Genomic DNA, 26,075 nt, shown 5'->3' with positions numbered 1-26,075 from the left:
ATATCCTGATCAAAAATGACTCCAAGATTTCTCACAGTATACTAGAGGTCAGGGTAATGCCATCCAGAGTAAGGATCTGGTTAGACACCATGTTTCTAAGATTTGTGGGGCTAAGTACAATAACTTCAGTTTTATCTGAGTTTAAAAGCAGGAAATTAGAGGTCATCCATGTCTTTATGTCTGTAAGACAATCCTGCAGTTTAGCTAATTGGTGTGTCCTCTGGCTTCATAGATAGATAAAGCTGGGTATCATCTGCGTAACAATGAAAATTTAAGCAATGCTGTCTAATAATACTGCCTAAGGGAAGCATGTATAAGTGAATAAAATTGGTCCTAGCACAGAACCTTGTGGAACTCCATAATTAACCTTAGTCTGTGAAGAAGATTCCCATTTACATGAACAAATTGTAATCTATTAGATAAATATGATTCAAACCACTGCAGCGCAGTGTCTTTAATACCTATGGCATGCTCTAATCTCTGTAATAAAATTTTATGGTCAACAGTATCAAAAGCAGCACTGAGGTCTAACAGAACAAGCACAGAGATGAGTCCACTGTCTGAGGCCATAAGAAGATCATTTGTAACCTTCACTAATGCTGTTTCTGTACTATGACGAATTCTAAACCCTGACTGAAACTCTTCAAATAGACCATTCCTCTGCAGATGATCAGTTAGCTGTTTTACAACTACCCTTTCAAGAATTTTTGAGAGAAAAGGAAGGTTGGAGATTGGCCTATAATTAGCTAAGATAGCTGGGTCAAGTGATGGCTTTTTAAGTAATGGTTTAATTACTGCCACCTTAAAAGCAAATGGTACATAGCCAACTAATAAAGACAGATTGATCATATTTAAGATCGAAGCATTAATTAATGGTAGGGCTTCCTTGAGCAGCCTGGTAGGAATGGGGTCTAATAGACATGTTGATGGTTTGGAGGAAGTAACTAATGAAAATAACTCAGACAGAACAATCGGAGAGAAAGAGTCTAACCAAATACTGGCATCACTGAAAGCAGCCAAAGAGAACGATATGTCTTTGGGATGGTTATAAGTAATTTTTCTCTAATAGTTAAAATTTTATTAGCAAAGAAAGTCATGAAGTCATTACTAGTTAAAGTTAAAGGAATACTTGGCTCAGTAGAGCTCTGACTCTTTGTCAGCCTGGCTACAGTGCTGAAAAGAAACGTGGGGTTGTTCTTATTTTCTTCAATTAGTGATGAGTAGTAAGATCCTAGCTTTACGGAGGGCTTTTTTTTTATAGAGCAACAGACTCTTTTTCCAGGCTAAGTGAAGATCTTCTAAATTAGTGAGACACCATTTCCTCTCCAACTTACGGGTTATCTGCTTTAAGCTGCAAGTTTGTGAGTTATACCACGGGGTCAGGCACTTCTGATTTAAGGCTCTCTTTTTCAGAGGAGCTACAGCATCCAAAGTTTCCTCAATGAGGATATAAAACTACTGATGAGATAATCTATCTCACTCACAGAGTTTAGGTAGCTACTCTGCCCTGTGTTGGTATATGGCATTGGAGAACATAAAGAAGGAATCATATCCTTAAACCTAGTTACAGCGCTTTCTGAAAGACTTCTACTGTAATGAAACTTATTCCCCACTGCTGGGTAGTCCATCACAGTAAATGTAAATGTCATTAAGAAATGATCAGACAGAAGGGGGTTTTCAGGGAATACTGTTAAGTCTTCAATTTCCATACCATAAGTCAGAACAAGATCTAAGGTATGATTAAAGTGGTGGGTGGACTCATTTACATTTTGAGCAAAGCCAATCGAGTCTAACAATAGATTAAATGCAGTGTTGGGGCTGTCATTCTCAGCATCTGTGTGGATGTTAAAATTGCCCACTATAATGATCTTATCTGAGCTAAGCACTAAGTCAGACAAAAGGTCCGAAAATTCGCAGAGAAACTCACAGTAACCCATGGATGATAGATAACAACAAATAAACAGGTTTTTTGGGACTTCCAATTTGGATGGACAAGACTAAGAGTCAAGCTTTCAAATGAATTAAAGCTCTGTCTGGGTTTTTGATTAATTAATAAGCTGGAGTGGAAGATTGCTGCTAATCCTCCGCCTCGGACCGTGCTACGAGCGTTCTGGCAGTTAGTGTGACTCGGGGGTGTTGACTCATTTAAACTAACATATTCATCCTGCTGTAACCAGGTTTCTCTAAGGCAGAATAAATCAATATGTTGATCAATTATTATATCATTTACTAACAGGGACTTAGAAGAGAGAGACCTAATGTTTAATAGACCACATTTAACTGTTTTAGTCTGTGGTGCAGTTGAAGGTGCTATATTATGTTTTCTTTTGAATTTTATGCTTAAATAGATTTTTGCTGGTTATTGGTGGTCTGGGAGCAGGCACTGTCTCTACGGGGATGGGGTAATGAGGGGATGGCAGGGGAGAGAAGCTGAAGAGAGGTGTGTAAGACTACAACTCTGCTTCCTGGTCCCAACCCTGGATAGTCACGGTTTGGAGGATTTAAGAAAATTGGCCAGATTTCTAGAAGTGAGAGCTGCTCCATCCAAAGTGGGATGGATGCCGTCTCTCCTAACAAGACCAGGTTTTCCCCAGAAGCTTTGCCAATTATCGATGAAGCCCACCTCATTTTTTGGACACCACTCAGACAGCCAGCAATTCAAGGAGAACATGCGGCTAAACATGTCACTCCCGGTCCGATTGGGGAGGGGCCCAGAGAAAACTACAGAGTCCGACATTGTTTTTGGCAAGTTACACACCGATTCAATGTTAATTTTAATCTTACCAAATTTACGCTTAGCCTTAGCCAGCAGTTTCAAATTTCCTTCAATGTCACCTACTCTGGCCCCCGGAAGACAATTGACTATGGTTGCTGGTGTCGCTAACTTCACATTTCTCAAAACAGAGTCGCCAGAGTCACTGTTCTTCATTCGAGCTCCAGATGATGAAGGTTGGCTGTTTGAAAACCTCTTATTGTATTTGAATTTACTGACCTCCTGGCATGGCTGTAACTTTTTTAGCTGCATTTAATGACTTTTTACCATCTGTTTTTAAACTGAAGGGTTTTAATATCTGGGGATTTGAACCTTCACATTGACGATGCATCCTATACTGTGACTGCTGAGCTCATCACTATTACAGTCTTTTAACTTTAGGCAATGTGTTATTGTTATTGTAAACATATTAGGGGTCAGACTTTTAATTTAGTTTTTTTCCCCCTGGGTTTAAATATAAATAATGTACATATTGGCTGTCAGTACGTTGCCATATTAATTATTCCAAATTCACCTCTGTTGAAAGCCTTAAGGACAAGTTGGAACATGTCCAGCTGTTAAACAATTTCTCATATACTCACTCCACTGAAAGCCATCAAAAGCCGCCTGGATTTTACAAATGGTTATCAACACGGAGGTGTTTTTCTGTGCTGCCGCACCGCGCCGGCTGCGTCCCGACGCGCAGACCCGTCCGCACGTCTTCATTAAAAAAAAACTCCTTTAACAGTGGAATATCCAGATAAAATGCTGAAACCGACTTCTTCTGAAACTTCTCTGTTCTCACACGACGTCCTGGATCAATAGAGCCTGAAATGTGGAGGTTTTCAGCTTGAAACAGGCTGACAATGGCGCCTGAGAGCACTGCACGACGTCTCGCACCGTGGGAAGTCCTTAAAGCGACAGTATCACCTCAAAATCTCTCATCAGCCGTTAAAATTTTCACTGAAAACCAGCTTAATTTTTCGTACCGTGTCCACTTCGATGTGTCTCACAGGTTTAGAAAAAATTTTGATCAAACAAAGTGCCAGTCTCTCAGCAAGTTCTCAGACAAAGGAATTCCGACGAGGGACTGGATGACTCCTCCCACAAGGAGTGCTCACAGGCGAATGCCGTCACCGACAGGCGTGGAAAAACTCACGCATGCGCACGAGGGTTCAAGCATGTCTGACGTAAAAACATATGAATGAAATCCATGTAGTTTTTGAAAAAAATAAAAGGACCTATACTTTATTGACAGCCCTTGTATGTTTCCTTTGCGCACCCTGAACAGGATGCACAGGGGGATAGGGGATCTGGCCCAGCGGTGACACAGTCGGGACATGCTCCAAATGCTGGTGGGTTGCCATTTTGGATGACAGTTTAAATGCCATTTGAGGAAGCAGTCACACAGCAGTATGAATATTCCCCAGTCCGAGTGCAGCACGACAGTTGTGTGCTTGCTCTCGACATTCATGCCAATTTGGCATATTTCCCTAGGTGTCTCACGAATGCTGTCCGAGTAATTCAAATGCAGCTCGAATTCAGTTCGACTGCAGGTCGAATTGCACGAATGATGTGTAAATGTCCATCTGTGTGGCAGTAAGTATGCAGCATGACTGCAACTCGACCACTGTTCATATGTTTTCCAGCACGAGCAACACACAAATTTGCTGACTGCTGTAGGAACGCTGTCCGAGGCGTTCGGGTGCAGCACGAATTGCCCGAATGTCGTTCGAATGTTAATTCGTACAGCATTCATGGAATTCGTGCTCAAGTGTGATGGGGATATAAATACCACATGAACATGACAGAAATACTGTAAGAATTCCTGAAAGTGAATTAGAACCTTGAAATGAGCTAAAGACAGAACTCTTCAAAGCTTCAGCATCAGAGAAAATGTGTCAGAGTGAAAAAGCAGAAGTATTTAGTGAGGAGGTTTTTGTCACAGCGTGAATCACTGTGATACGTGTTCATTAACAGAGCTGTCCCACGTTTGACAGTAATACACAGCTGAGTCTGACTGCTCCACACTGTTGATGATCAAACGATAATCTGACTTTGACTGATGAGTAGAAGTGAATTTGGAAGATGAGAAACCAGAACCATAAGTTGGAGAGCTCCAACCATGATAATTCACCAACACAAACTGAGGAACTCCTCCTGGAATCTGTTTGTACCAGCGAGCTGCACTATTAGTAACAGTTCCCAGGTTACAGTCCATGGTGGCTGTGTTTCCTGTGGTCACCGTGACAACAGCAGGCTTCTGTGTCACCACGGTCACACCACTGACACCTGGAAAGAAGAAGATGAGATGAAGAGAAAGAAACAGACTGAGCTGAAAGCTGCAGTAAGTCAGCCTCCTTACATGTTAGAGCAGTGATGAGAGTGCAGAGGCTCCCCAGCATGTTGTCACTGTGTGCTCACAATGGACTTGGAACGTGGAAACTTACTGCTGACACATTAGAGGCTGTGGAGGATGACCAGAGGAGGTGCAGGAGGAGCAATTTAATACCACACTCAACATCACAGTGATTGACAGGAGGAGGAGGAAGCACGTCACTTATTATGCAAACACCTGACCTTTGACCTCAGCATTTACATATCAGCTATAAAATGCCTGCAGGTGCAGATGCTTCACTGATGGAGGATGAAAAGTCATTTTCAGTTATGACTCATGTTTCTCAAACCTTAGTGTTTGCAGGAAACTCACACTGAAAAATGTGATTTTTTGGTTTTATTATGTTTGTGAAGTTCTTGTACATCAGCAACATAACTTCATACTGTATCCAGGGGAGAGGGGGGGGATTTGAAATGACTGTTATTACTAATTCATACTAATATTTTATTCTAACAAACTTGCTCATTCTTAAAACATGCCTCTAAGCCTTGATGAAAAGTATTTGTTTTAGATTAAGTGGAGGAAAGATAAATAAATTTAAAATATAATTACAATACTGCAATTAATTTGATATTCATATTAAATATATTGAAACTCACAAAACAGACACTTTTTCATATTTTTTTGTTGAAGTTTTAATCACACAAACAGCAAAGTTGATACAACAGCGCCACCTAACAGTAACAACATGTATTACAAGCATGCAGACAAAACTTTTTTACAATGTTCAATATTCTGATCACCTTCATGTGTAACATGTAAACATTGTAAGCAGTGAAGAAGCAGATTTGAAATGGTCATTGTGTCTCCTGCTGTTCTTCAGTGGGACATTCTGACATCTTGATGTTTTTCTCTGAAGTCTGGGAGCCCAAAGACACTTTACACGTGTAAACCTGATCCCTGTTCCAGTCTGACGTCTCAATGGTCAGATAGCTGCTGATCTGGAAAGTCTGGTCTGGTTGTTGGACAGCGGTGCTGGTAAAGATCCCACTGCTCACTGGACTCCCACCAGACAACCAGGTGACATCAGACAAACCTTTAGACCCAGAGGACAGAACAGCCAGACAGAGCAGAGAGACTTTGTTGGACAGAAGCTCAGCAGTGGACGGAGGGAAGACAGTCAGGACAGGAGGAGGGAGGCTGGAGCCTGAAGACACATGGAGGACATTCAGAAGACAACACGAGGACACAGTGAAAATATGAAGGAACAAAGTACAAATTACAATCAGTTACTGGAGTCAATAACTATGGAAAATGACACAGTTTATATAAAATGATCATGAATGTTGAGAACATAAAGTAACAGAAGAAATGCAGTTTCAGTTAACACACAGAAATAAACTTGTAAAAATAATGGTTAACTTAGTTCAAGATGAACTGATGCAGAACAAATTCTACCAGTTCATCAATTCACATCTGGAAAAAAAAGATTTTCTGCATAATTATGTTTTCAAATTATAAACACGGTTTATTTGTTTTTTTCAAAAAATGATTTGAAAAAAGATACAAACTAGAATGTCACTGAATATTTTATCTCAAAGGACAAAGTATAAGTTTGAAACATGTGACTATTAAATGTCATATACATCTGGATTTTTAAAGATAACTGTTTACAGTGAATTCATCTATGATTTTTGGATGTGGTATTGTAAATCAATTGGGAGAAATTTATTAATTTTATGAAAAGGGTTTTGGATCACTGTAAAGATTAATTACAAGAACATATGTACCATTCAAAACTGAAAATCAAGAAAATTCTACATGTATCTTTGTAATTAACCACACATCATGCAAGTAACAAAGTCAAACTCAAGATCATGAACTGATTGATTTGCAATAGATGGAATCAGAAAAAAAGAATAATTATTATTTGACAGAATAAGTTTTTGGTCAAATTTAACACTTAACATTCCCTTTTAACCTTGTAACTGTAATTCGTATTTTAAGTAACACCATAGTGTTAATGGAGTTTGAAAATGATCTTGACATGACTAATTTTGGAAATTAAAAATTCCATTTTGACAAAAATAAAGAATAAAGAAATAAAAGGACTGAATTTTGATTGCAAAACATGACAACTTTAAGAGAAAAGGTGTAATTTGCAAAAAAAAAAAAAAAAATAGAAAGAAAAAATGTCAGCACTTTAAAGTGCACCATGTCCTACTATTTTACCTGAAGCAATGTGAACTCATCAAGAGTTTAAAAATAGGAACCTATCATATCATAAACAATTTAATTGTCAAGATCATAAATTTAATGAATTCTGAGTAAACTGCTCACAAAACAATGCATTTATTCTGAGATATTGTGAGTAGAAAAGTACTTACTTGTGACAATCAGCTTGGTTCCTTGTCCGAATACCACAGTGATTGAGTTTGTACACACGGCCGTACAAAAACCTCCTGACTCTCACTGATGAGGGCAGTGAAGCTGAAACATGTTCAGACCAACTTTCACTGTCAACATCTCATTTTCTTCATCACTGTGATCACAGACAAAAACACTACAGCACTTTATTCTTTCTACATTTTGTAAAGCTTTGTGCTGTTTAGTTCTCAAGTTCAGAATATAAATTAATTCAGATAACATCAGACAGTCCAGCAGTGAGACACAATTTGGTGACACACTTTTGTCTCTGTAAAAGAAAAATGTCTGAATTTAGGTCACCTGTTGTCATGTGAATGTGTGATTTTGTTTCAGTTGAATTATGGCTGAACATTAATTCTCTCTTTTTTTTTTTTTTCAAATTGTTTCAAGTTTTGTCTTATGAAACACAGTTAATTTAGTCTGACTGCTTTCAGTTTTAGAGAACATATAACAGTCACAGCTCTTTTGCAAAGGTTTTATTCAGGGCCCCTTCACACATAGTGTGAAGTTTGGTCAAAGTGCACACAAAGCAGGAACTGTAAGCAAACCGTGAAATTTTGTACCTGCCTCCAACGCCTCATACACCTGTTGCTCCAACTAACTGTTTGCCCACCTCAGTGGCTGAAAGACAGTGTGTGCACTGTGCGAACCCATCCCACCCTCTCACAGCAGGTGTCGGCCAAATTCTAGGAGACACACACAAACATTTAACAGCACTCGCATGGCACTTCGAAAATGTATGGCCAGTCGCACTATGAACACGACAACAGACTGCAGACAAACACTGTCGTGCTGGATGTGAAATTTGTCTAAGTTCCCCATGAGTGTGATTTTGCAAACACACACAGTGACACATGGGTGTGTGCACTCCACTGACAGGAGGCGTGGCTTCCGACAGAAGCAGCTGTAGGGATCTGTCGTTCTGGACAGTCCAGCTGGACAAAACCTGTGTTTGGACAGACATGGACAAACAACTGTCCACCGTGAGGCACGTGTCTGATTGCTGTACTTTCGTTGACATAAATAAAACAAATATCGCAGTGGTGACAAGCTGTAGCGAACAAGCACGTGCATGGAGCGGACATTGACAGCCTGCCAGGTTGAAACGGAAAGTCAGATCAGAACACGCAGCGGACGAGCTGACCATCACGTCACCCACGTGAGCTCTGTTCCTCATGATGTGTTGTCTGAGCTGTGGCGCACCGTCCACAAGACACATATGTCGGGCAGAACATGCACGCAGGGTAACTGTGTGCACTGGACCTAGATGTCGACAAGATCAGAGCCCACTGCTTCTCATTCATGTCATTTCATGACTGTATATAAGTGACCATTTTTATCACTTGATAAATGCAGTGTTTTATATGGTGTGTGTGTATTTTTTTTTTTGTAATACTTCCATGTCCTTCCGGATATGAGGCAGATTCTCGCAGCTTGCAAAGAACAGCTCCATAGCTTAGTGGTAAAGTTCTGGAAGGCGCAGGTTCCAGTCCCTTGATGGCAGTGGTGGGCACAGATAACCAAATAATTAACTTCGATAACTGATAATCAGATCACTGAAAAGTTATCTTTGATAAAGGTAAAACGATAAACCACCCAAAATTGTATCAGAAGTTACAGATAACCGATAACGTCCAGTATTGTCTCTGGTACACTTGCAACTACTAACAAACTGATTTTGAGTTTTAACACCATAACTGTTTCTGGACGCATCAAAATCAACAACAGACTTGTGTCTTTGAAGATCCTGCCCCCTGCTAGAAGGGAGCAGGTTTCTGTGCTTCTAGCACAAAAGGCACTGGCAGAAGCCACAAAGTTAAACTTTACCCAATTGTAACCCTGCTGTCAGGCCAAGGTCTTGGAAAATAAAGCAGTGCTGAGTTAGGGTTTGGTGTATAAATAAAATGAATACTGATGGAATAACTCTGTTAATGTCAGTTCTGTCATTTCTGCAAAGTTAAGATATAACATACATGTTTTAAAGTTGAATAATGCACTAATTCTGAAGTTTTGTAACAAACACAGACAAATGGCATTCTAGGTAAAATGTGCCACCGGTAACACTGATTGGTTGATTCATTCTATGTAAACCAACATGTTACAGTTTTTTTAAATTGCTAAAACACAAAACCCAATTCTCTAAACCAAATGACCAGTTCTCTGAACACATTTAATAAAACTCGCCCCCATTTGCCAAAACCATAAACACATTTCACATGAAGACACAATTCACAAAACACAGTCCTCCTTTTCTCATAAATCTAAACACATTTTCCCTTGCTAAAACACAAGTTGCATAAAACTCTGCTCAGATGCAAAGCTCAAGTGATGCAAAATGCTTGCCACAGTCAGCAAAACCTGAACACAATGTACACACCTGGCTTCATTCATTAAACATAACGACACTTGTTGCAAATGATGTGACCACACCTATAGAAGCCAGTTCAGAATGCACAGTTTGGTGAAGGTTCCAAACGTATACAGTACAGAGGAGTTAGAGTCAGGGGAGGGAGAGGAGCAAGCCAAGGAGAGAGAGGAGAAGGTCAAGGAGGGAGAGGAGCAGGCCAAGGAGGGAGAGCAAGGCAAACTCACACCATCATGCCTGCAACGTTGATGAGGTCCTGTGGCCTGACCCAGCTCGACGACGTGATGCCGCACACTGATGTGTGTGTGTGTGGTGTGTGTGTGTGTGTGTTGTGTGTGTGTGTGTGTGTGTGTGTGTGTGTGTGTGTGGTGTTTGTGGTGTGTGTGTGTGTGTGTGTGTGTGGTATAGTTCAATAAATGAAAAACCATCACACCCTGAACATTGTGTCTTCAATGAGTATTGTGTGTAATGGATCCTCTGTAGTGTTTGCACTGAGTTGTGATACAGTACAGTAGTGTACATACTGTATTCTCTGTAGATTTACATATTGTTCATATGAAACACACAAATCTATGAATGCTCCATACTCTACAGTAATATATTTTGAGAACAGATACTGTTTAGATACAGATACTATGCTTTGGCAGTTGTGAACAAACGTAAAAAGGACATTCTCACACACCGAACATTGTGTTTTCAGTTGTTTTGTTGTAGTGTGTAATGATGCATACAGTGTTTACATTCTTGCAGGCTTTGAGCAGCTGTTTTGGTGTGACGTGTGATGCGTTTTGAGAAAATGGGGGAGAGTTTTGTGAAATGTGTTTTAGCAATTTAAAAAAACTGTTATGTGAGGTGTGTCATGTGTTGGAGTTTACAGATAAATGTCCTTTTGTAAAATATGCCATTTTTTTATTTGTAAAAAAAAAAAACATTTTCCAAAAAAAAAAAAGCCAAGTTGTAATTAGATAACTGTCTGATTTAACTGGTGTCAAAATAAATAGAACACTGCCATGATCTACTGGTGCCAGTGCGAGTTTGGCCCTTTTTCAGCTGATTTTTCATTCGTGCAAGAATTTTTTGTGTCGCCCCAGTCTGAAGTCAAGAGCGCTCTGGAGCAGGTTTTCATCCAGAATGTCTTTGTACATTGCTGCATTCATCTTTTCCTCAATCCTGACTAGTCTCCCTTTAGTTCTGCTGCTGAAAAACATCCCCACAGCATGATGCTGCCACCACCATGCTTCACAGTAGGGAAGATGCCTGGTTTCCACCTGGCATTCACGGCAGAGTTCATTCTCTGGACATTCCACAGAATTTTGTTTCTCATGGTCTGAGAGTCCTTCAGGTGCCTTTTGGCAAACTCCAGGTGGGCTGCCATGTGTCTTTTACAAAGGGGCAGCTTTTGTCTGGCCACTCTACCATACAGGTGACTGGTGGTCATATGTTTTTATGTTGGTCATAAATTGACATGGAGATACGTTAAACATATGGATCAACTCCTCTCAGTTGGGGAAATGACATACAGCCCCAATTCCAGTAAAGTTGGGATGTTGTGCGAAATGTTGATCTTATTTGAGAATTTCAACAACTACCATATTTTCTGGAGTATAAGTCACACCTATTAAAAAATGACTCTTGAAGAGGACAAATCCATTTATGAGTTGAACAATTCCACAACCCATGTGCATCACATTTGACGCAAATTAGAGTGAAAACTTACATAGCACATTTTGACCTTTGACAACAATGACCTTGACCCAGATGTAATGCATATTTGTGTACTGTGCCATATAAATATATATATAAAAAAAAAAACTCCTTTCTCAGCTTTCATCAAAGTTATTGGTGGTTTATGGTGCAGGTGCTTTCAGGTGCCTCACAGTAGTACTGCACCAACACTGCATCTGACCACATCTTATTTTATGACTAAAGCAGGCATGGGCGCAAAGACGAGTGTCAGTACATTTACTGTTTAAACAACGTGAGCACTGTGTGTGAAACTGACATTTGTGTGCCTTGTGAAAATGGAAGATGGTAAATGTTCAAGTAAATGCTTGACCAATACTTTGGTGGGACTCATGAGGCAGAAAAAACCCCATCTGAGGTGATCTGGCCAGACTTCAGAAAACTTCAGTGTGTGTAGTTCGATCCTCGAATTGTCCATAAGAGGTTTATTTTGGAAAATATCAAGGTTATTGAGGTGAAAATGACTTTGATGCTGCAAATGAGTTTAATTAATTGATTAAAAATTAATTTAATATGACAATGTTCAACATTTAATAACATTTAATACAATGATGTGAAAAATTTAAAATACCATCCTGACAAAACAACTGTAAAAAATTGAAATGACATTCTTGCAACATGCATATTTTGGCATTGATTAAGAATTGATTCTGTCACTCATTGAAAGTTGTTTGATGTGGTGCAAAGCATGGTGTGGTTCAGTTCAAAGAAATCACTGGATTTTGTTTAAAATAAAATCTGATCTTTTAATATTCTATTCCAAATCTTCTGTTTTATAATGCCAAACACCAAACAATAATTCCATAACTTCAATCATTTATTTTCTATCCCCACTTTTTCCAAAAAAAAAAAAAAAAAAAAAAAAAAAAAAAGGTCACAGAGTGCAGGAGCCTATCACAGCAGTCGTAGGGCAAAAAGCACGTACACCCTGGACAGGACCCCAGTCTGTTGAAGGACCACATACAGATAGAAAAACAATCACACCTATGGTCAATTTCAAGTCACCAGTTCACACAAACTCTTTTTCTTTGGATGCAGGAGGAGGCCAGAGCAACGAGAGGGAACCCATGCAAACATGGTGAGGAGATTAAAAAAAACTGTACACTGAAAGGAGCAGCTGGACTGTGACATGCAGCAAAATCTTCAGGAAGAATGAAGCCGAAACAGACATTTCTTCATCCTCTCTCTGTCAAATGTGTTGGTTTTGAAGTTTTACCTGACAGTCTCAGACATGAAAATTTGGTGTGTTGTTCATGTAAATTTATTGGAAAATTTGAAAGAATCAATGCACTAATTCATGAGGGTGAACAAGAAATCTGCAACAGAACGAACTCTCCAAAGGTTCAGCATCAGTGAAAATGTGTCCAAGCAGAAAAAAAGCAGAAGTATTTAGTGAGGAGATTTTTGTCACAGAATGAATCACTGTGATACGTGTTCATTAACAGAGTTGTCCCTCGTTTGACAGTAATACACAGCTGAGTCTGACTGCTCCACATTCTTGATGATCAAACGATAATCTGATTGTGACTGATGAGTCGATGTGAATTTAGGAGGCAAGAAACCAGAACCATACTCTGGAGAGCTGTAAGAATGATGATAATACAACACAAACTGAGGAACTCCTCCTGGAATCTGTTTGTACCAGCGAGCTGCACTATTAGTACAGTTCCCAGGTTACAGTCCATGGTGGCTGTGTTTCCTGTGGTCACCGTGACAACAGCAGGCTTCTGTGTCACCACGGTCACACCACTGACACCTGGAAAGAAGAAGATGAGATGAAGAGAAAGAACAGACTGAGCTGAAAGCTGCAGTAAGTCAGCCTCCTTACATGTTAGAGCAGTGATGAGTGCAGAGGCTCCCCAGCATGTTGTCACTGTGTGCTCACAATGGACTTGGAACGTGGAAACTTACTGCTGACACATTAGAGGCTGTGGAGACCAGAGGAGGTGCAGGAGGAGCAATTTAATACCACACTCAACATCACAGTGATTGACAGGAGGAGGAGGAAGCACGTCACTTATGCAAACATTATGCAAACACCTGACCTTTGACCTCAGCATTTACATTTCAGCTATAAATAATCAGAGGCCTGCAGGTGCATCCTGGGAAGGAAGAGAAAGTTTAAAGGTGATGCTTCACTGATGAAGGATGTTTTTTTTTTAAACCAATTTTTTTTTTTTTCAAATATACACATATATACTAGCTGGGGCACACGGCACTGCCGGGTTAACCTGTTTTAGACATAAGCCAAATGCCAATCATGTTAATCAAAACAACTGCCCAACATTTGTTTTTTAATGCTGATGTGAACTCCCCAAACTAATTGGAAATACTTGGTTAAAAGACAAACATATTTGAAGTCCTTCATGCAGACTTTGTTTTGCAATCAAATTTTTAACAAAACTACACACAAAAGGTAGGTAACAGTAAATGTAAATATCAATGAATCTAAATTGGGCTAGTGGTATATTTCACTGCTTTTACATTGCAATTTTACAAACATAAAATGAATGTATTCAGACAGGAAGGCAAACTGGGTTGTACAGGACAGTCAGGTGCTTAACAGCTTAGAACATAAAGTAGCTGAAGAAAGGGATTAAATAAACAGAGATGGCCAACACATATACAGGGCTGGAAATTTGAATCTGCCTGGTCATACCCACAACCAGCTATTTTGGGGGTAATTTTCAGTTCAACTTTTAAAAAATATGGTACCAATGTGTTTCCCATGTCATGGGGATTCAGAATACATGTAGTTTTTAGGGCTACATATTATAGTTTGGGAGTTTATCCCAGACAGACAGAAAGACAGACAGAAAGACAGACAGAAGTGGAAACATGAAAAGCACATGGTACAACACTGTATGGTCTTACATAAATGGCTATTTTGTGGGTAATTTTCAGTTCAACTTTCAAAAAATGATACCAGTTAGTTCCCCATGTCATGAGGATTCATAATATAGTATATAGTTGTTAGGGCTACATATTATAGTTTGGGGGTTTATCACACATGGTACAACACTGTATGTGTCACAGGGCCCTTGTTTTTTTTTTTTTTTTTTTACTTTTTTTGCTGTGCTTGTTATTTGCATGTGTAGTTGTGACATGTCTTGCTGTGCTGTTTTTTTTTTTTTTTTTTTTTTGCATGTGTAGTCATCATGTGATTTGCTGTGTTTTGGTTCTTTTGTACATGTGTGTTCTTGCATGTTTGTTTTTTGAATGAAATGTAGACGCTGGTAATTGGGCTCTGTCTGCCCTCATTGATCCAAGGACGTCTACCATTGGCCACTGTGGCCAACAGACTGAGTTAAAAGCACAGAGATTGTGGGTATGGGAGGGAGGACTTGGAGTGGGGAGACGCGTACGAGAGGAAGCTTGGTACAGACGCAGACATGGAAGCAGGACGCAAGGTGGAGAGACAGGACGTAGAGAGACACGTACAATGCCCGCTAAAGAGTTAAGAAAGGGACGTGTCCCAGACTGCTCATGTGTGTATCCGCACGCACACAGTTGTGAGATTTATGCTTGTGCCTGACCTCTCCCAGAGAGAACATAGAGAGGGCCGACTTCCTGTATGCTGCATTGTAACTGGCTGAGCGCCGGCCACCATTTTGAATGTGTGTAACTGGGTGTTGCTATAGATGCACAATGGCAGTCTTTCTGTCAATCTAGAGTCATTAGAGAAACAAAGTTTCTGTTTAATGTGCATTTTTCATGACCATGGATCATAACTATCATATCAGCAACATCAGAAAAACATCAAGATCTAAAGGAACTGAGTGTTTGGCTATCAATTGCACCAAGTACACTAAAACAAACAAGGAAGCGGCATTCTACTCCTTTCCAAAGTGTATCATCAAGAAATGATTTGATCCGCCGACATCAATAACCTTTTTGCTTATCGATTCCCTTACTGGTCCTTCAGAGTGGCCGTTGTTTTTGGGGGTGTTTGTCAGGAAAATGATCATTTCTCTACAAGATTACAGACCCAGACAGCAAATAGATCCGGGCCGGATGTAGTCCAACATCTGGTACCAATCCTGAAAACAGATCCGGTCCAGACAGTTTTTGTACCCTGGCCCAGATCCGGCACGGCTCCGCTTTACAGTTCTGGAACAGATCTGGACCAGATCTGAACTGGATCTGCAAAAGACCAACCGTTTACAGACCATATCTGGCACGGATCTGGGGCAGATGTGGACCGCATCATAGCACCGTGGCAGGAACAAGTTTTACAGGGGTAAGTTCCATGGATCCAAGGAAACTGATTTGTATCTACAACACACAGATCAGTGTCCCTGGACTTATAAAACTTGATTGTCGTAAAGAAACAAACCGCTTTGCAATTAGCATTTAAAAAAGCCTCAGTGACAATCACGATTACAGAGTACAGAGTTTACAACCGCTAATGGATAGTTTCTACCGAGTGCAGAAAAAATTGCTTATCGTTATGCCCCATGTTCCTGCCACGGTGCTGTGCTGCGGACCACATCTGTCCCAGATCCGTGCCAGATATGGTCTGTAAACGGTTGGTGTTTTGCGGATCCAGTTCAGATCTGGTCCGGATCTGTTCCAGAACTGTAAAGTGGAGCCGTGCCAGATCTGGGCCAGGGTGCAAAAACTGTCTGGACCAGATCTGTTTTCAGGATTGGTACCAGATGTTGGACTACATCTGGCCCGGATCTGTTTGCTGTCTGGGGACCCTGCAGTGGGTCTGTAATCAACTTTTCTGCAGCGCGGCTTTGCTTTGAACCTTAAACCAATCGAAGCAGTGATTCGCAGATTGAAGCAGTGCTTCGATCTAATGCTTTGTTGAGTCATTGTTTATTTCGCTTTATCTTAATTTTCCCCCGCTAAAACCCTGAAGAGCATATGTCTGTGAGTAATATTACCTATTTTATGTTAAACCGACCTGGTATGGTCTTCTGAAACAGTTGATAGATATATTTTATAACTCAAAAAAGGGAACGATGCTAACGCATTAGCATGTCTATGGCATTTTCAGTGTTGAAGTTAGCATTAAGCTGTTGCAGCTGTCAGCACGTTTGTGTGCATTTGTTTTCTGTATAATAATGGCTCAGAGTTTGTTGTTGTAAAAGAGTCAAATGTATTACAAATTGTAATATTTTTAAATTTACTTTTGTTTATATATTAATAATAATAATAGCAACAACAACAATAATAGTAATAATAACCAATAATGCTACAATATAATTTTAGAGAAAGAGACAAAAAGAACCTGATTAGAACACAACACAAAATATAAAACTAAATAAAATATAAAACTAAAATATAAAAGATCAGGCCGCCTAGGTTATAATATATTTACAGCGCCTTATTTTCCACTCTATACACTCCACAATCATAATAGCTGTTTAAATAAATGTTTGTAATAGTAGTTCCTTGTGTTCTAAAGTTAAATAGTGCATTACAGTAGCTTGTACACTCAAGAGAAGTTTTGTTTACAAAGCATCACTCCACTGCAGCAGCCAAGCTGCTCCAGTTACACACAATCAAATGGCATCCAGATTACATAATTTTGTGGGAGTCGGCCCTCTTTATGTTCTCTCTGGCCCTCCCTCTGATCTGTACAGCTTGCTGGGCGTGGAAGCACGGGGAAGGAGAGACGCGGATCGCGGCCGGAAGCGCAGGGGATCGAAAGGACAAGATGCGTGCAATATGGTTAAGTAAAAGAGACTGCTTGTGTGTGTGTGTGTGCATTTCGGAGATTGTGCTTGGCCCTGAGCCCTCCCTCTAATCTGTACAGCTTTTTGAGCATGGAGGCATGGGAAGGAGAGACGTGGACCACGGCTGGAGGTGTAGGGGATGAAGAGGACGAGATGCATGGGCAGCACCCGTGAAGAATAGTGGAGGTCTGACCTAAGCCCTGGGACCGCTCGGACGTTACGGAGTACCACCAAAAACAAAGAGGGATAATCTTTCAGTTCCCCACTATCCCCGCCCAGCTGTATGCAGAGTCTCTCTCGTTTTTTTAAAGTAAGAAAACCATACACCCTAAGGCCGTGTATGGTTTTCTGAAGGGTGTATAAAGCCATATTCATTGGGAAAACAACTTGATAGTGATTTTATCATATACCTATAAATGATAAATGCACGCAGAACACAATGGGCCTCATGTATCAAAGTTGCGCACTTGTGGCGTAAATTTACGGTGTAAATTTGAAGTACACCAAAGTTGCCGTGACATGTATCAAGCAGTGCGCACCTACCCATTTCCGGCGTACGCCTGACGTGACCTTGATAAAAGCGGCAGGTGAAAACAATCGGAATTATAATAAACATGCCCATAAATATTCAGACTCCGCTTCAGGCACACCCTCATTTTACGACATGGAAGCCAGGAAGACGGCAAAGAAAAAGAACTCCACCAATCACGACGCGTGCCAATAGAGCGTCAAAAACGGCCGTCGCATCAATTGTTTTGTAGTATAATCAAAAAAGTGTTACAGTGGTCCCTTGTTTATCGCAGGAGTTACGTTCTAAAAAATAGCCCGTAATACGTGAAACTGCGACATAGTCAGCGTTATTTTTTTACAATTATTATAGACGTTTCAAAGCTTTAAAACCACTTTATACACTTTTCTCAATCAGGCATGAACATCTTCTCACTTTTCCTCGTGTGTAAACACTCTCAAAGTTCAAACCTTATTAGAAAAATAAGACCAAACTGTTTTCAGGCCCAAACATTTTTGAGAAATAAAAATAGAACATTTTCCTATAAATAATTATGATGGCTTTTAGAACTAAAGAATTTAATTTTAACGATCAACGTACGAGGTTGACACATAAGAATTATTAATAGTGACTCACCCGTATTTCACAGATCGTGCCTCTTCGTCGTGGCGCCGCACCTTTTCCCACTCACACCTGCTGCAGGTGTCTGTTTCCGGAGTGACAAACACAGTTATGAGTAGGTGTTGGCGCTCTTTTTTTCTTCTGGGCGAGCTGATTCTTATAAACAGACATGCAGACCACAATGCACTGTAAAAAAAGGCATGCAAAATTGGACTAAAGAAATCCGCGAAACGACGAGGCCGCGAAAGGTGAACCGCGTTATAGCGAGGGACCACTGTATTCTCTTTTCACATGTCAATAATTCTTGACACGTGGTATTTGCTCGCTCAATTAATAAGACGCCTAATTTTTCGGATTTCTTTATTCTTAAAATGTATTTCTTATTTATTTTATTGTGACAAACGAATGGAGACGACAAAACCTGATTGCAGCACGGACGAAGGGAATAACAACACTACAGTTGTAATGATCAATTTCATTGTCTAAAACGATCACACCACATAGAGGTTAAGCTCAGCGCTGCTCTGGCTCCAGGCTCCGAAGAAAAAGGCGAGCAGCGCTTTCTTTGCAGTCAGCGCTGTGGCCATGGATCGTGCTTGAGACCAACAATCCCGCAAAAGCGGGATTTTTATTGATTATTATGTAGTATAATCAGGAAAGTGTTATTTATCTAACATATGCATTGATTTGTATAATGGCACTGTTTATCATGTTGATTATTTACATTTTTATGTGGATTCCAGCGCTGGTTCATTTTGGTGTATAATTTACGCCACCTCTCGACCTGGTGTATATTTTTCAGCGCAGCGTACGCCAACTACCACATTGATAAATGCCAAGGTAGCGCAGGCCGTTTTGGCGTACACCCCATATACGCTCAAATATCGCCGTACACAACGTTGATACATGAGACCCAATGCGCCTCCGGGGTTACGGACCCGCAAAGAATCCGCATCAGACGCAGTGAGAGCAATCGCGGTGATGCCGACTGGTGCCGCGACCGGCCCACCTGATAGGACGCAGAACACAATGCTCTGTTAAAAAAAAAAAAAAAAAAAAAAAGAAGCAGCATGCAAAATTGCACTAAAAAAATCCGCGAAACTGTGAGGCCGCGAAAGGGAGTTACGTTCTAAAAATAACCCACGATAGGCGAAATCCGCGAAGTAGTCAGCGTTATTTTTTACAATTTTTATAGAATGTTTTAAGGCTGTAAAAACCCCTCACTACACACTTTATACACTTTTCTCAACAGGCATTAAAATTTTCTCACTTTTCTCTCCTATGTAAACACTCAAAGTTCAAACCTTAGTAGAAAAAAAGAATGTTTCCTATAAATATTACGATGGCTTTTAGAACTAACAAATTTAATTTTAACGAGCAACATAAGAGGTTGGACATGTAAGAAATTATTAATAGTGACTCACCACTATTTCACAGTTCCTCTGACCACGCCTCTGCATCCTGGCACCACTCCGCTGTCCGGATTGGCTGATTACTCAGGTGGTATGAAAAATATTACCTGTCTGCGAAAAGGGTGTATTGCTATTTGTTCTTTAGTGTTTTATCCAATCATATTGGCGTATCATTTATGGTATATGACAGGGTGGCCAAGTTCGGTCCTCGAGAGCCACCTTCCTGACGCTCTTAGTTGTCTCCCTGCTCCAACACACCTGAATCCACTGGAAAGGCTCATTAAAGTCTGCTAATGAGTCTTTCATTGGATTCAGGTGTGTTGGAGCAGGGAGACAACTAAGAGTGTCAGGAAGGTGGCTCTCGAGGACCGAACTTGGCCACCCCTGGTATATGATAATAATGAATATTACAAAAATCTCAAAAATCTTTTCACATTGTCATTATGGGGTATTGTGGGGAGAATTTTGAGGGAATATAAGAATAAGGCTGTAAAATGAGAAAAAGTGGAAAATGTGAAGCACTTTGAATACTTTGCCATTGCACTGTTCATGTGGTGCCACACCACAAATATCAATTCATCATTTCTGTTCCTAATCACTGTGCATTTTGATATTGTATTAAAAATGTTAGTGATATCCTTTTGATGACATTTCATATCTGCAGGTGTGATGTCAATTTTTTTTATATTTCTGCATATTGGTCCACCTTCAAATAATAAACAAAAACGATAATGCTAATATTTAGAAAGTTCTCTCCATTTTGTATGTTTCAGATTTCTTAATATTGTGGCATAAATAAGTAACTTTTGAATTTTGAATTCCTCAAGGCACCACGTGCTTACAAAGAAATTAAAAATAGGTCAGTTCTCATCTGATTTGAGTGGAATGATTAAATTTATGTCTTAACTGGACACAAGACAAACAACAACTTGGTCTCAGTTTACAGTATTATTCATTGAGCTCAGACACTGAATTGATGTACCATTTATATTTATTTACCTTTGACTGAATATTCTGTGGTTAGATAAATGTTAATAATACTGCCTGACAATTATCTGTCCTGAGCACAACAAACAAAGAAGATCAAAATACAAAAATAAATAAATGAATAAATAAGAATTAAAAAAAAAAAAAATTATAAATACAGAAGATATTTTGCTAACATTCAAATCAAACAAAGTTGCACCTTTCATTGTGATACAAAACCCAGCTGCACACTGAGGAAGTATCAGACGATCTCTCATGGTCTCTAAGGCTGCCAGATTCCGATTGACTTGTTTCCATGGTCTGGGTGGCTGCTATCTGCAGCAAGGTTTTTCAACCTGGTATGAATTAATCAAACAGTTCACTGGCTTCAAAGTTGGCATTGCTTTAGGTACCCAGTCAGTTCTCAAGAGGGACTTCCAGTAGACCACTGGAGGGTGAACCAAGTGAGAACATATGAAGGCATCAAGTGGCATCATGTGCCTAATGCTGGCCGTTCAGCTTCCCGCATAGCGAAAGATGGTACCGGTCGTTATTGGAATACCCAAGAAAGTGAAAGTTATTGTTGCTCTGAGTGTTTCTTCAGAAATAAAGGATCTCGCAGCTTTATAAAAAACAAAACAAAAAAAAAAAACAGCTTTATTGCGAGCCAAGTGAGAAAAAAATCCTTGAATGTTAAAATAATAGTAATAATAATTGATAAGAGGAAGGGGCCGGCACTGTGGCTTAGTGGTTACCACTGTTTCCTAACAGCAACAAGATCATGTGATCTGTTGTCACCTGGTCAATTCAGTGTGGAGTTTTTGCTCATGTGGGTTCCCTCTGGGTGCTCTGGCTTCCTCCTACATCCAAACACATACAAATTAGGTCAACTGAAATGGTGAATTGGCCATGCTGTGTGTGTGTGTGTGTATGTGTGTGTTTCTTGCCCTGTGACTGCTGGGAAAGACTCCAGCTCCCTGCGACCCTTAACTGTAATAAGCAGCTGGAGAAAATTAATGAAAAAGGAACAATTTCAAAACTTCCAAAAACTCTAAAGATGGAATTTAAATCTGGAGATCTGGAGATTTGTTTGACCTGCGAACACTGAACCTTACGAAGATACGTGGCAATAAGCTTTGTATAAACCCTTTTTAAAAGCAGCAAGAGAGAGGATAGAAAGCAAGTACAAAAAAAAACAGGACATAAAATATGAGACCGCAAAAAGCAACAAAGAAGAAAACAAGTCCGTCTGTTCTTATACCAGTGGGGCTTTAAAATGGGTCTCCAGGTGTGTTTGCAAAACTCCTCACACACAATCTATTGAATTACTTGTGGGTCCAGAACCTCAATGTGAACAACAGTGGGATCAACAGAAAAACCAAGAACAAAGGATTTAAATTCCCCCTCATTGATGAACAATTAGTTTAACCTTAACTGAGATATGTAGGAATTACAGAAAATTACAGTAGATGGAAACACTATGTCAACTAGGTTAAAATACCTTATTCTGGTATATTTAACATGCATGATGAATTAATGATATCTTGATTATCTAGTTCACATATAATGGTTTAAAAGAAGGAAGAAAAAAATCAATGTAACTCATATTGTTTTATTTATAACAGCTGAGATGCCCAATTACAACCCATGATCATTTAGTCAGTCTGTGGTTACATAAATGGCTGGATGATGGTTTTTATTTTCTTCTTCTTCCCTTTTCTCGGGCCAAAATAATTATTTATATTGCTCATAACTTGATACAGAGATGTCCTGATTGGGGCCTGTGGGGAGTGTGGTTATCACTTTATTTTATCTCTGCTGGTTTGCTGTCCTGTTAGGCTTGCATGGTGTTTTGGTGGAGGGAATTTGTTGTCTACTGCCTAGTGTTTTGTGATGGGCATTCCTTTCCCTTCTCCTGCTTGCCACGCCCCTTTCCACATCCTTCCACACACACCTGTCCTGCATTTCTTTCTAATCACAGTCCCTATTTACAGTATAAGTCACACCTTTCACCCTAAATGTTTGTGATATTGTTGAGCTTTGAGCCACATTTGAACACGTATCTTCTGAGTATTTTTTCCTTGCATAGCTTACCTGTATTTTTGGCCTGCCTGCCTGTTTTTGACCCTGGCTCTGAATCATGCTTCAGATCCTGTTGTTTATCTCGGCCTACCCACCTGTGTATTGAACCCTGCCTGAACATTTATTAAATCCTGTTTTATTGACATCTGAATCCTGTATTGTGTTTCCAGCACGCTGTAGCAGTAAGCCTGACAAGAGAGAAGGAAACATGTGGATCAACTCCTCTCAGTCTGATTGGTCTGATTTGATTGGTCTGATATTTCCAATAGCTGCCATAAGTCGCACCTATTAAGAATGCCTCTGAAGAGGACAAATCCAACATAAGTGAGCATTCCACAACCCATGTGTGTCACGTTTGAAGCAAATTAGAGCGACAACTTATACACATATTTTGACCTTTGATAACAATGACCTTGACCCTGATGTAAGGCTCATCTGTGTACTGTGCCGTATAAATATGAAAAACTCTTTTCTCAACTTTGGTCAAAGTTTTTGGTGGTTTATGGTACAGCTGCTTTCAGGTGCCTCAACAGTAGTACTGCACCAACACTGCATCTGACCACACCTTATTTCATGACGAAAGCAGGCATGGGTGCAAAGACGAGTGCCAGTACATTTACTGTTTAAACAACGTGAGCACTGTGTGTGAAAATGTTCAAGTAAATTATCCACCAATACTTTGTCATTTGGGAGCAATAAAGGGACTCATGAGACAAAAGTCAAGAAATTCTGGCACATCATATGATATAAGAGAAACTTGTATGTGTTTGTTTTCACTTGTACTCTCATACGATTGGCCAGTCTTCATCAACTTGCTGTGTGTGTGTGTGTGTGTGTGTGTGTGTGTGTGTGTGTGGTGTGTGTGTGTGTGTGTGTGTGTGGGTGTGTGTGTGTGTGTGTGTGTGTGTGTGTGTGTGTGTGTGTGTGTGTTGTGTGATTTGACTGCTGAATTGCCCATAAGAGGTTTATTTTGGAAAATATCAAGAGTCAGTCATCCACCCATCCATTTTTATTACCTGCTGACTCTAATTAAGGGTCACAGGGGCGAGAGCCTATCCCAGAAGTCATAGGGCATGAGGAAGGGTACACTGTTTGTCTGTCTACAACCCCGATTCTAATGAAGTTGGGAAGTTGTGTAAATGTAAATAAAACAGAATACAATGATTTGCAAATCCCTCTTCAACCTATATTCAATTGAATACACCACAAAGACAAGATATTTAATGTTCAAACTGATAAACTTCATTGTTTTTGTGCAAATATTTGCTAATTTTGAAATGGATGCCTGCAAAATGTTTCAAAAAAGCTGGGACAGTGGTATGTTTACCACTGTGTTCATCACCTTTCCTTCTAACAACACTCAATAAGTGTTTGGGAACTGAGGACACTAATTATTGAAACTTTGTAGGTGGAATTCTTTTCCATTCTTGCTTGATGTACGACTTCAGTTGTTCAACAGTCTGGGGTTTCCATTGTCGTATTTTGCGCTTGATAATGCGCCACACATTTCCAATGGGTGACAGATCTGAAGTGCAGGCAGGCCAGTCTAGTACCCGCACTCTTTTACTATGAAGCCACGCTGTTGTAGCACGTGCAGAACATGGCTTGGCATTGTCTTGCTGAAATAAGCAGGGACATCCCTGAAAAAGACGTTGCTTGGATGGCAGCATGTTGTTTGTATTGGTCCAGAGTTTAGACACAGCTGACTGTGACAACCAACATCTTTTGCAACATTGCGTGATGATTTACCCTCTTTTAAGAGTTTGATAATCCTCTCCTTGTTTCAATTGACATCTCTCGTGTTGGAGCCATGATTCATGTCAGTCCACTTGGTGCAACAGCTCTCCAAGGTGTGATCACTCCTTTTTAGATGCAGACTAACGAGCAGATCTGATATGATGCAGGTGTTAGTTTTGGGATGAAAATTACAGGGTGATTCCATAATTTTTTGCCAGAGGTTGTATTGTTGAAACATTGAAAAATTCAACAAGCACCACATGAAGCTGACAGAAATGCTGCAATAATTCCCGAAGGTGAATTAAAACTTTGAAATGAGCTAAAGACAGAACTCTTCAAAGCTTCAGCATCAGTGAAAATGTGTCAAAGTGAAAAAGCAGAAGTATTTCGTGAGGAGGTTTTTGTCACAGAGTGAATCACTGTGATACGAACTCATTAACAGAGTTGTCCCACGTTTTACAGTAATACACAGCTGAGTCTGACTGATCCACATTACTGATGATCAAACGATAATCTGATTGTGACTGATGAGTAGATGTGAATTTGGAAGATGAGAAACCAGAACCATAAGTTGGAGAGCTCCAGCCATGATAATTCCTCAACACAAACTGAGGAACTCCTCCTGGAATCTGTTTGTACCAGCGAAGCTGCACTATAGTAACAGTTCCCAGGTTACAGTCATGGTGGCTGTGTTTCCTGTGGTCACCGTGACAACAGCAGGCTTCTGTGTCACCACGGTCACCACCACTGACACCTGGAAAGAAGAAGATGAGATGAAGAGAAAGAAACAGACTGAGCTGAAAGCTTGCAGTAAGTCAGCCTCCTTACATGTTAGAGCAGTGATGAGAGTGCAGAGGCTCCCCAGCATGTTGTCACTGTGTGCTCACAATGGACTTGGAACGTGGAAACTTACTGCTGACACATTAGAGGCTGTGGAGGATGACCAGAGGAGGTGCAGGAGGAGCAATTAATACCACACTCAACATCACAGTGATTGACAGGAGGAGGAGGAAGCACTTATTATGCAAACACCTGACCTTTGACCTCAGCATTGACATTTCAGCTATCAATAATCAGAGGAGGAGTACAGGTGCATCCTGGGAAGGAAGTGAAAGAGTCAAGAGGTGATGCTTCACTGATGGAGGTTGAAAACTCATTTTCAGGTGTCACTCATTGTTTTAAAACCTTAGTTACTGCAGGAAATTTACACAGAAAAATGTGATATGTTTTCTTTTATTATGATTTTTTACATTGTACATCAATAACGTAACTTCATACTGTCTGCAGAGGAGAGGGGGGAATTGCAATGACTGTTATTACTAATTCATCCTTATATTTTGTCAAAGTTGCTCATTTTTAAAACATGACTGGCAGCCTTTGTTTTGTTAAAGTGGAAGAAAGATAAACAAATTTAAATATATTTAAAATATTTGAATG

General features: G+C 40.0%; 1 pseudogene and 1 gene segment (V, D, J or C); both read right to left on the bottom strand.

Annotated features, from left to right (window-relative positions):
* Positions 1–4,661: 4,661 nt before the first annotated feature.
* LOC117527799 lies at positions 4,662–5,323 on the bottom strand. The segment is given in 2 exon segments: positions 4,662–5,044; positions 5,118–5,323. Coding segments are annotated over 2 exon segments (378 nt in total).
* Positions 5,324–5,890: 567 nt separating this feature from the next.
* LOC117527794 lies at positions 5,891–25,601 on the bottom strand (annotated as a pseudogene).
* Positions 25,602–26,075: the final 474 nt, after the last annotated feature.

This window comes from Thalassophryne amazonica, chromosome 16, assembly GCF_902500255.1.
Source record: "Thalassophryne amazonica chromosome 16, fThaAma1.1, whole genome shotgun sequence".
In the NCBI taxonomy this organism is placed as follows: domain Eukaryota; kingdom Metazoa; phylum Chordata; class Actinopteri; order Batrachoidiformes; family Batrachoididae; genus Thalassophryne; species Thalassophryne amazonica.
This window is presented reverse-complemented; position numbering and strand designations above follow the sequence as displayed.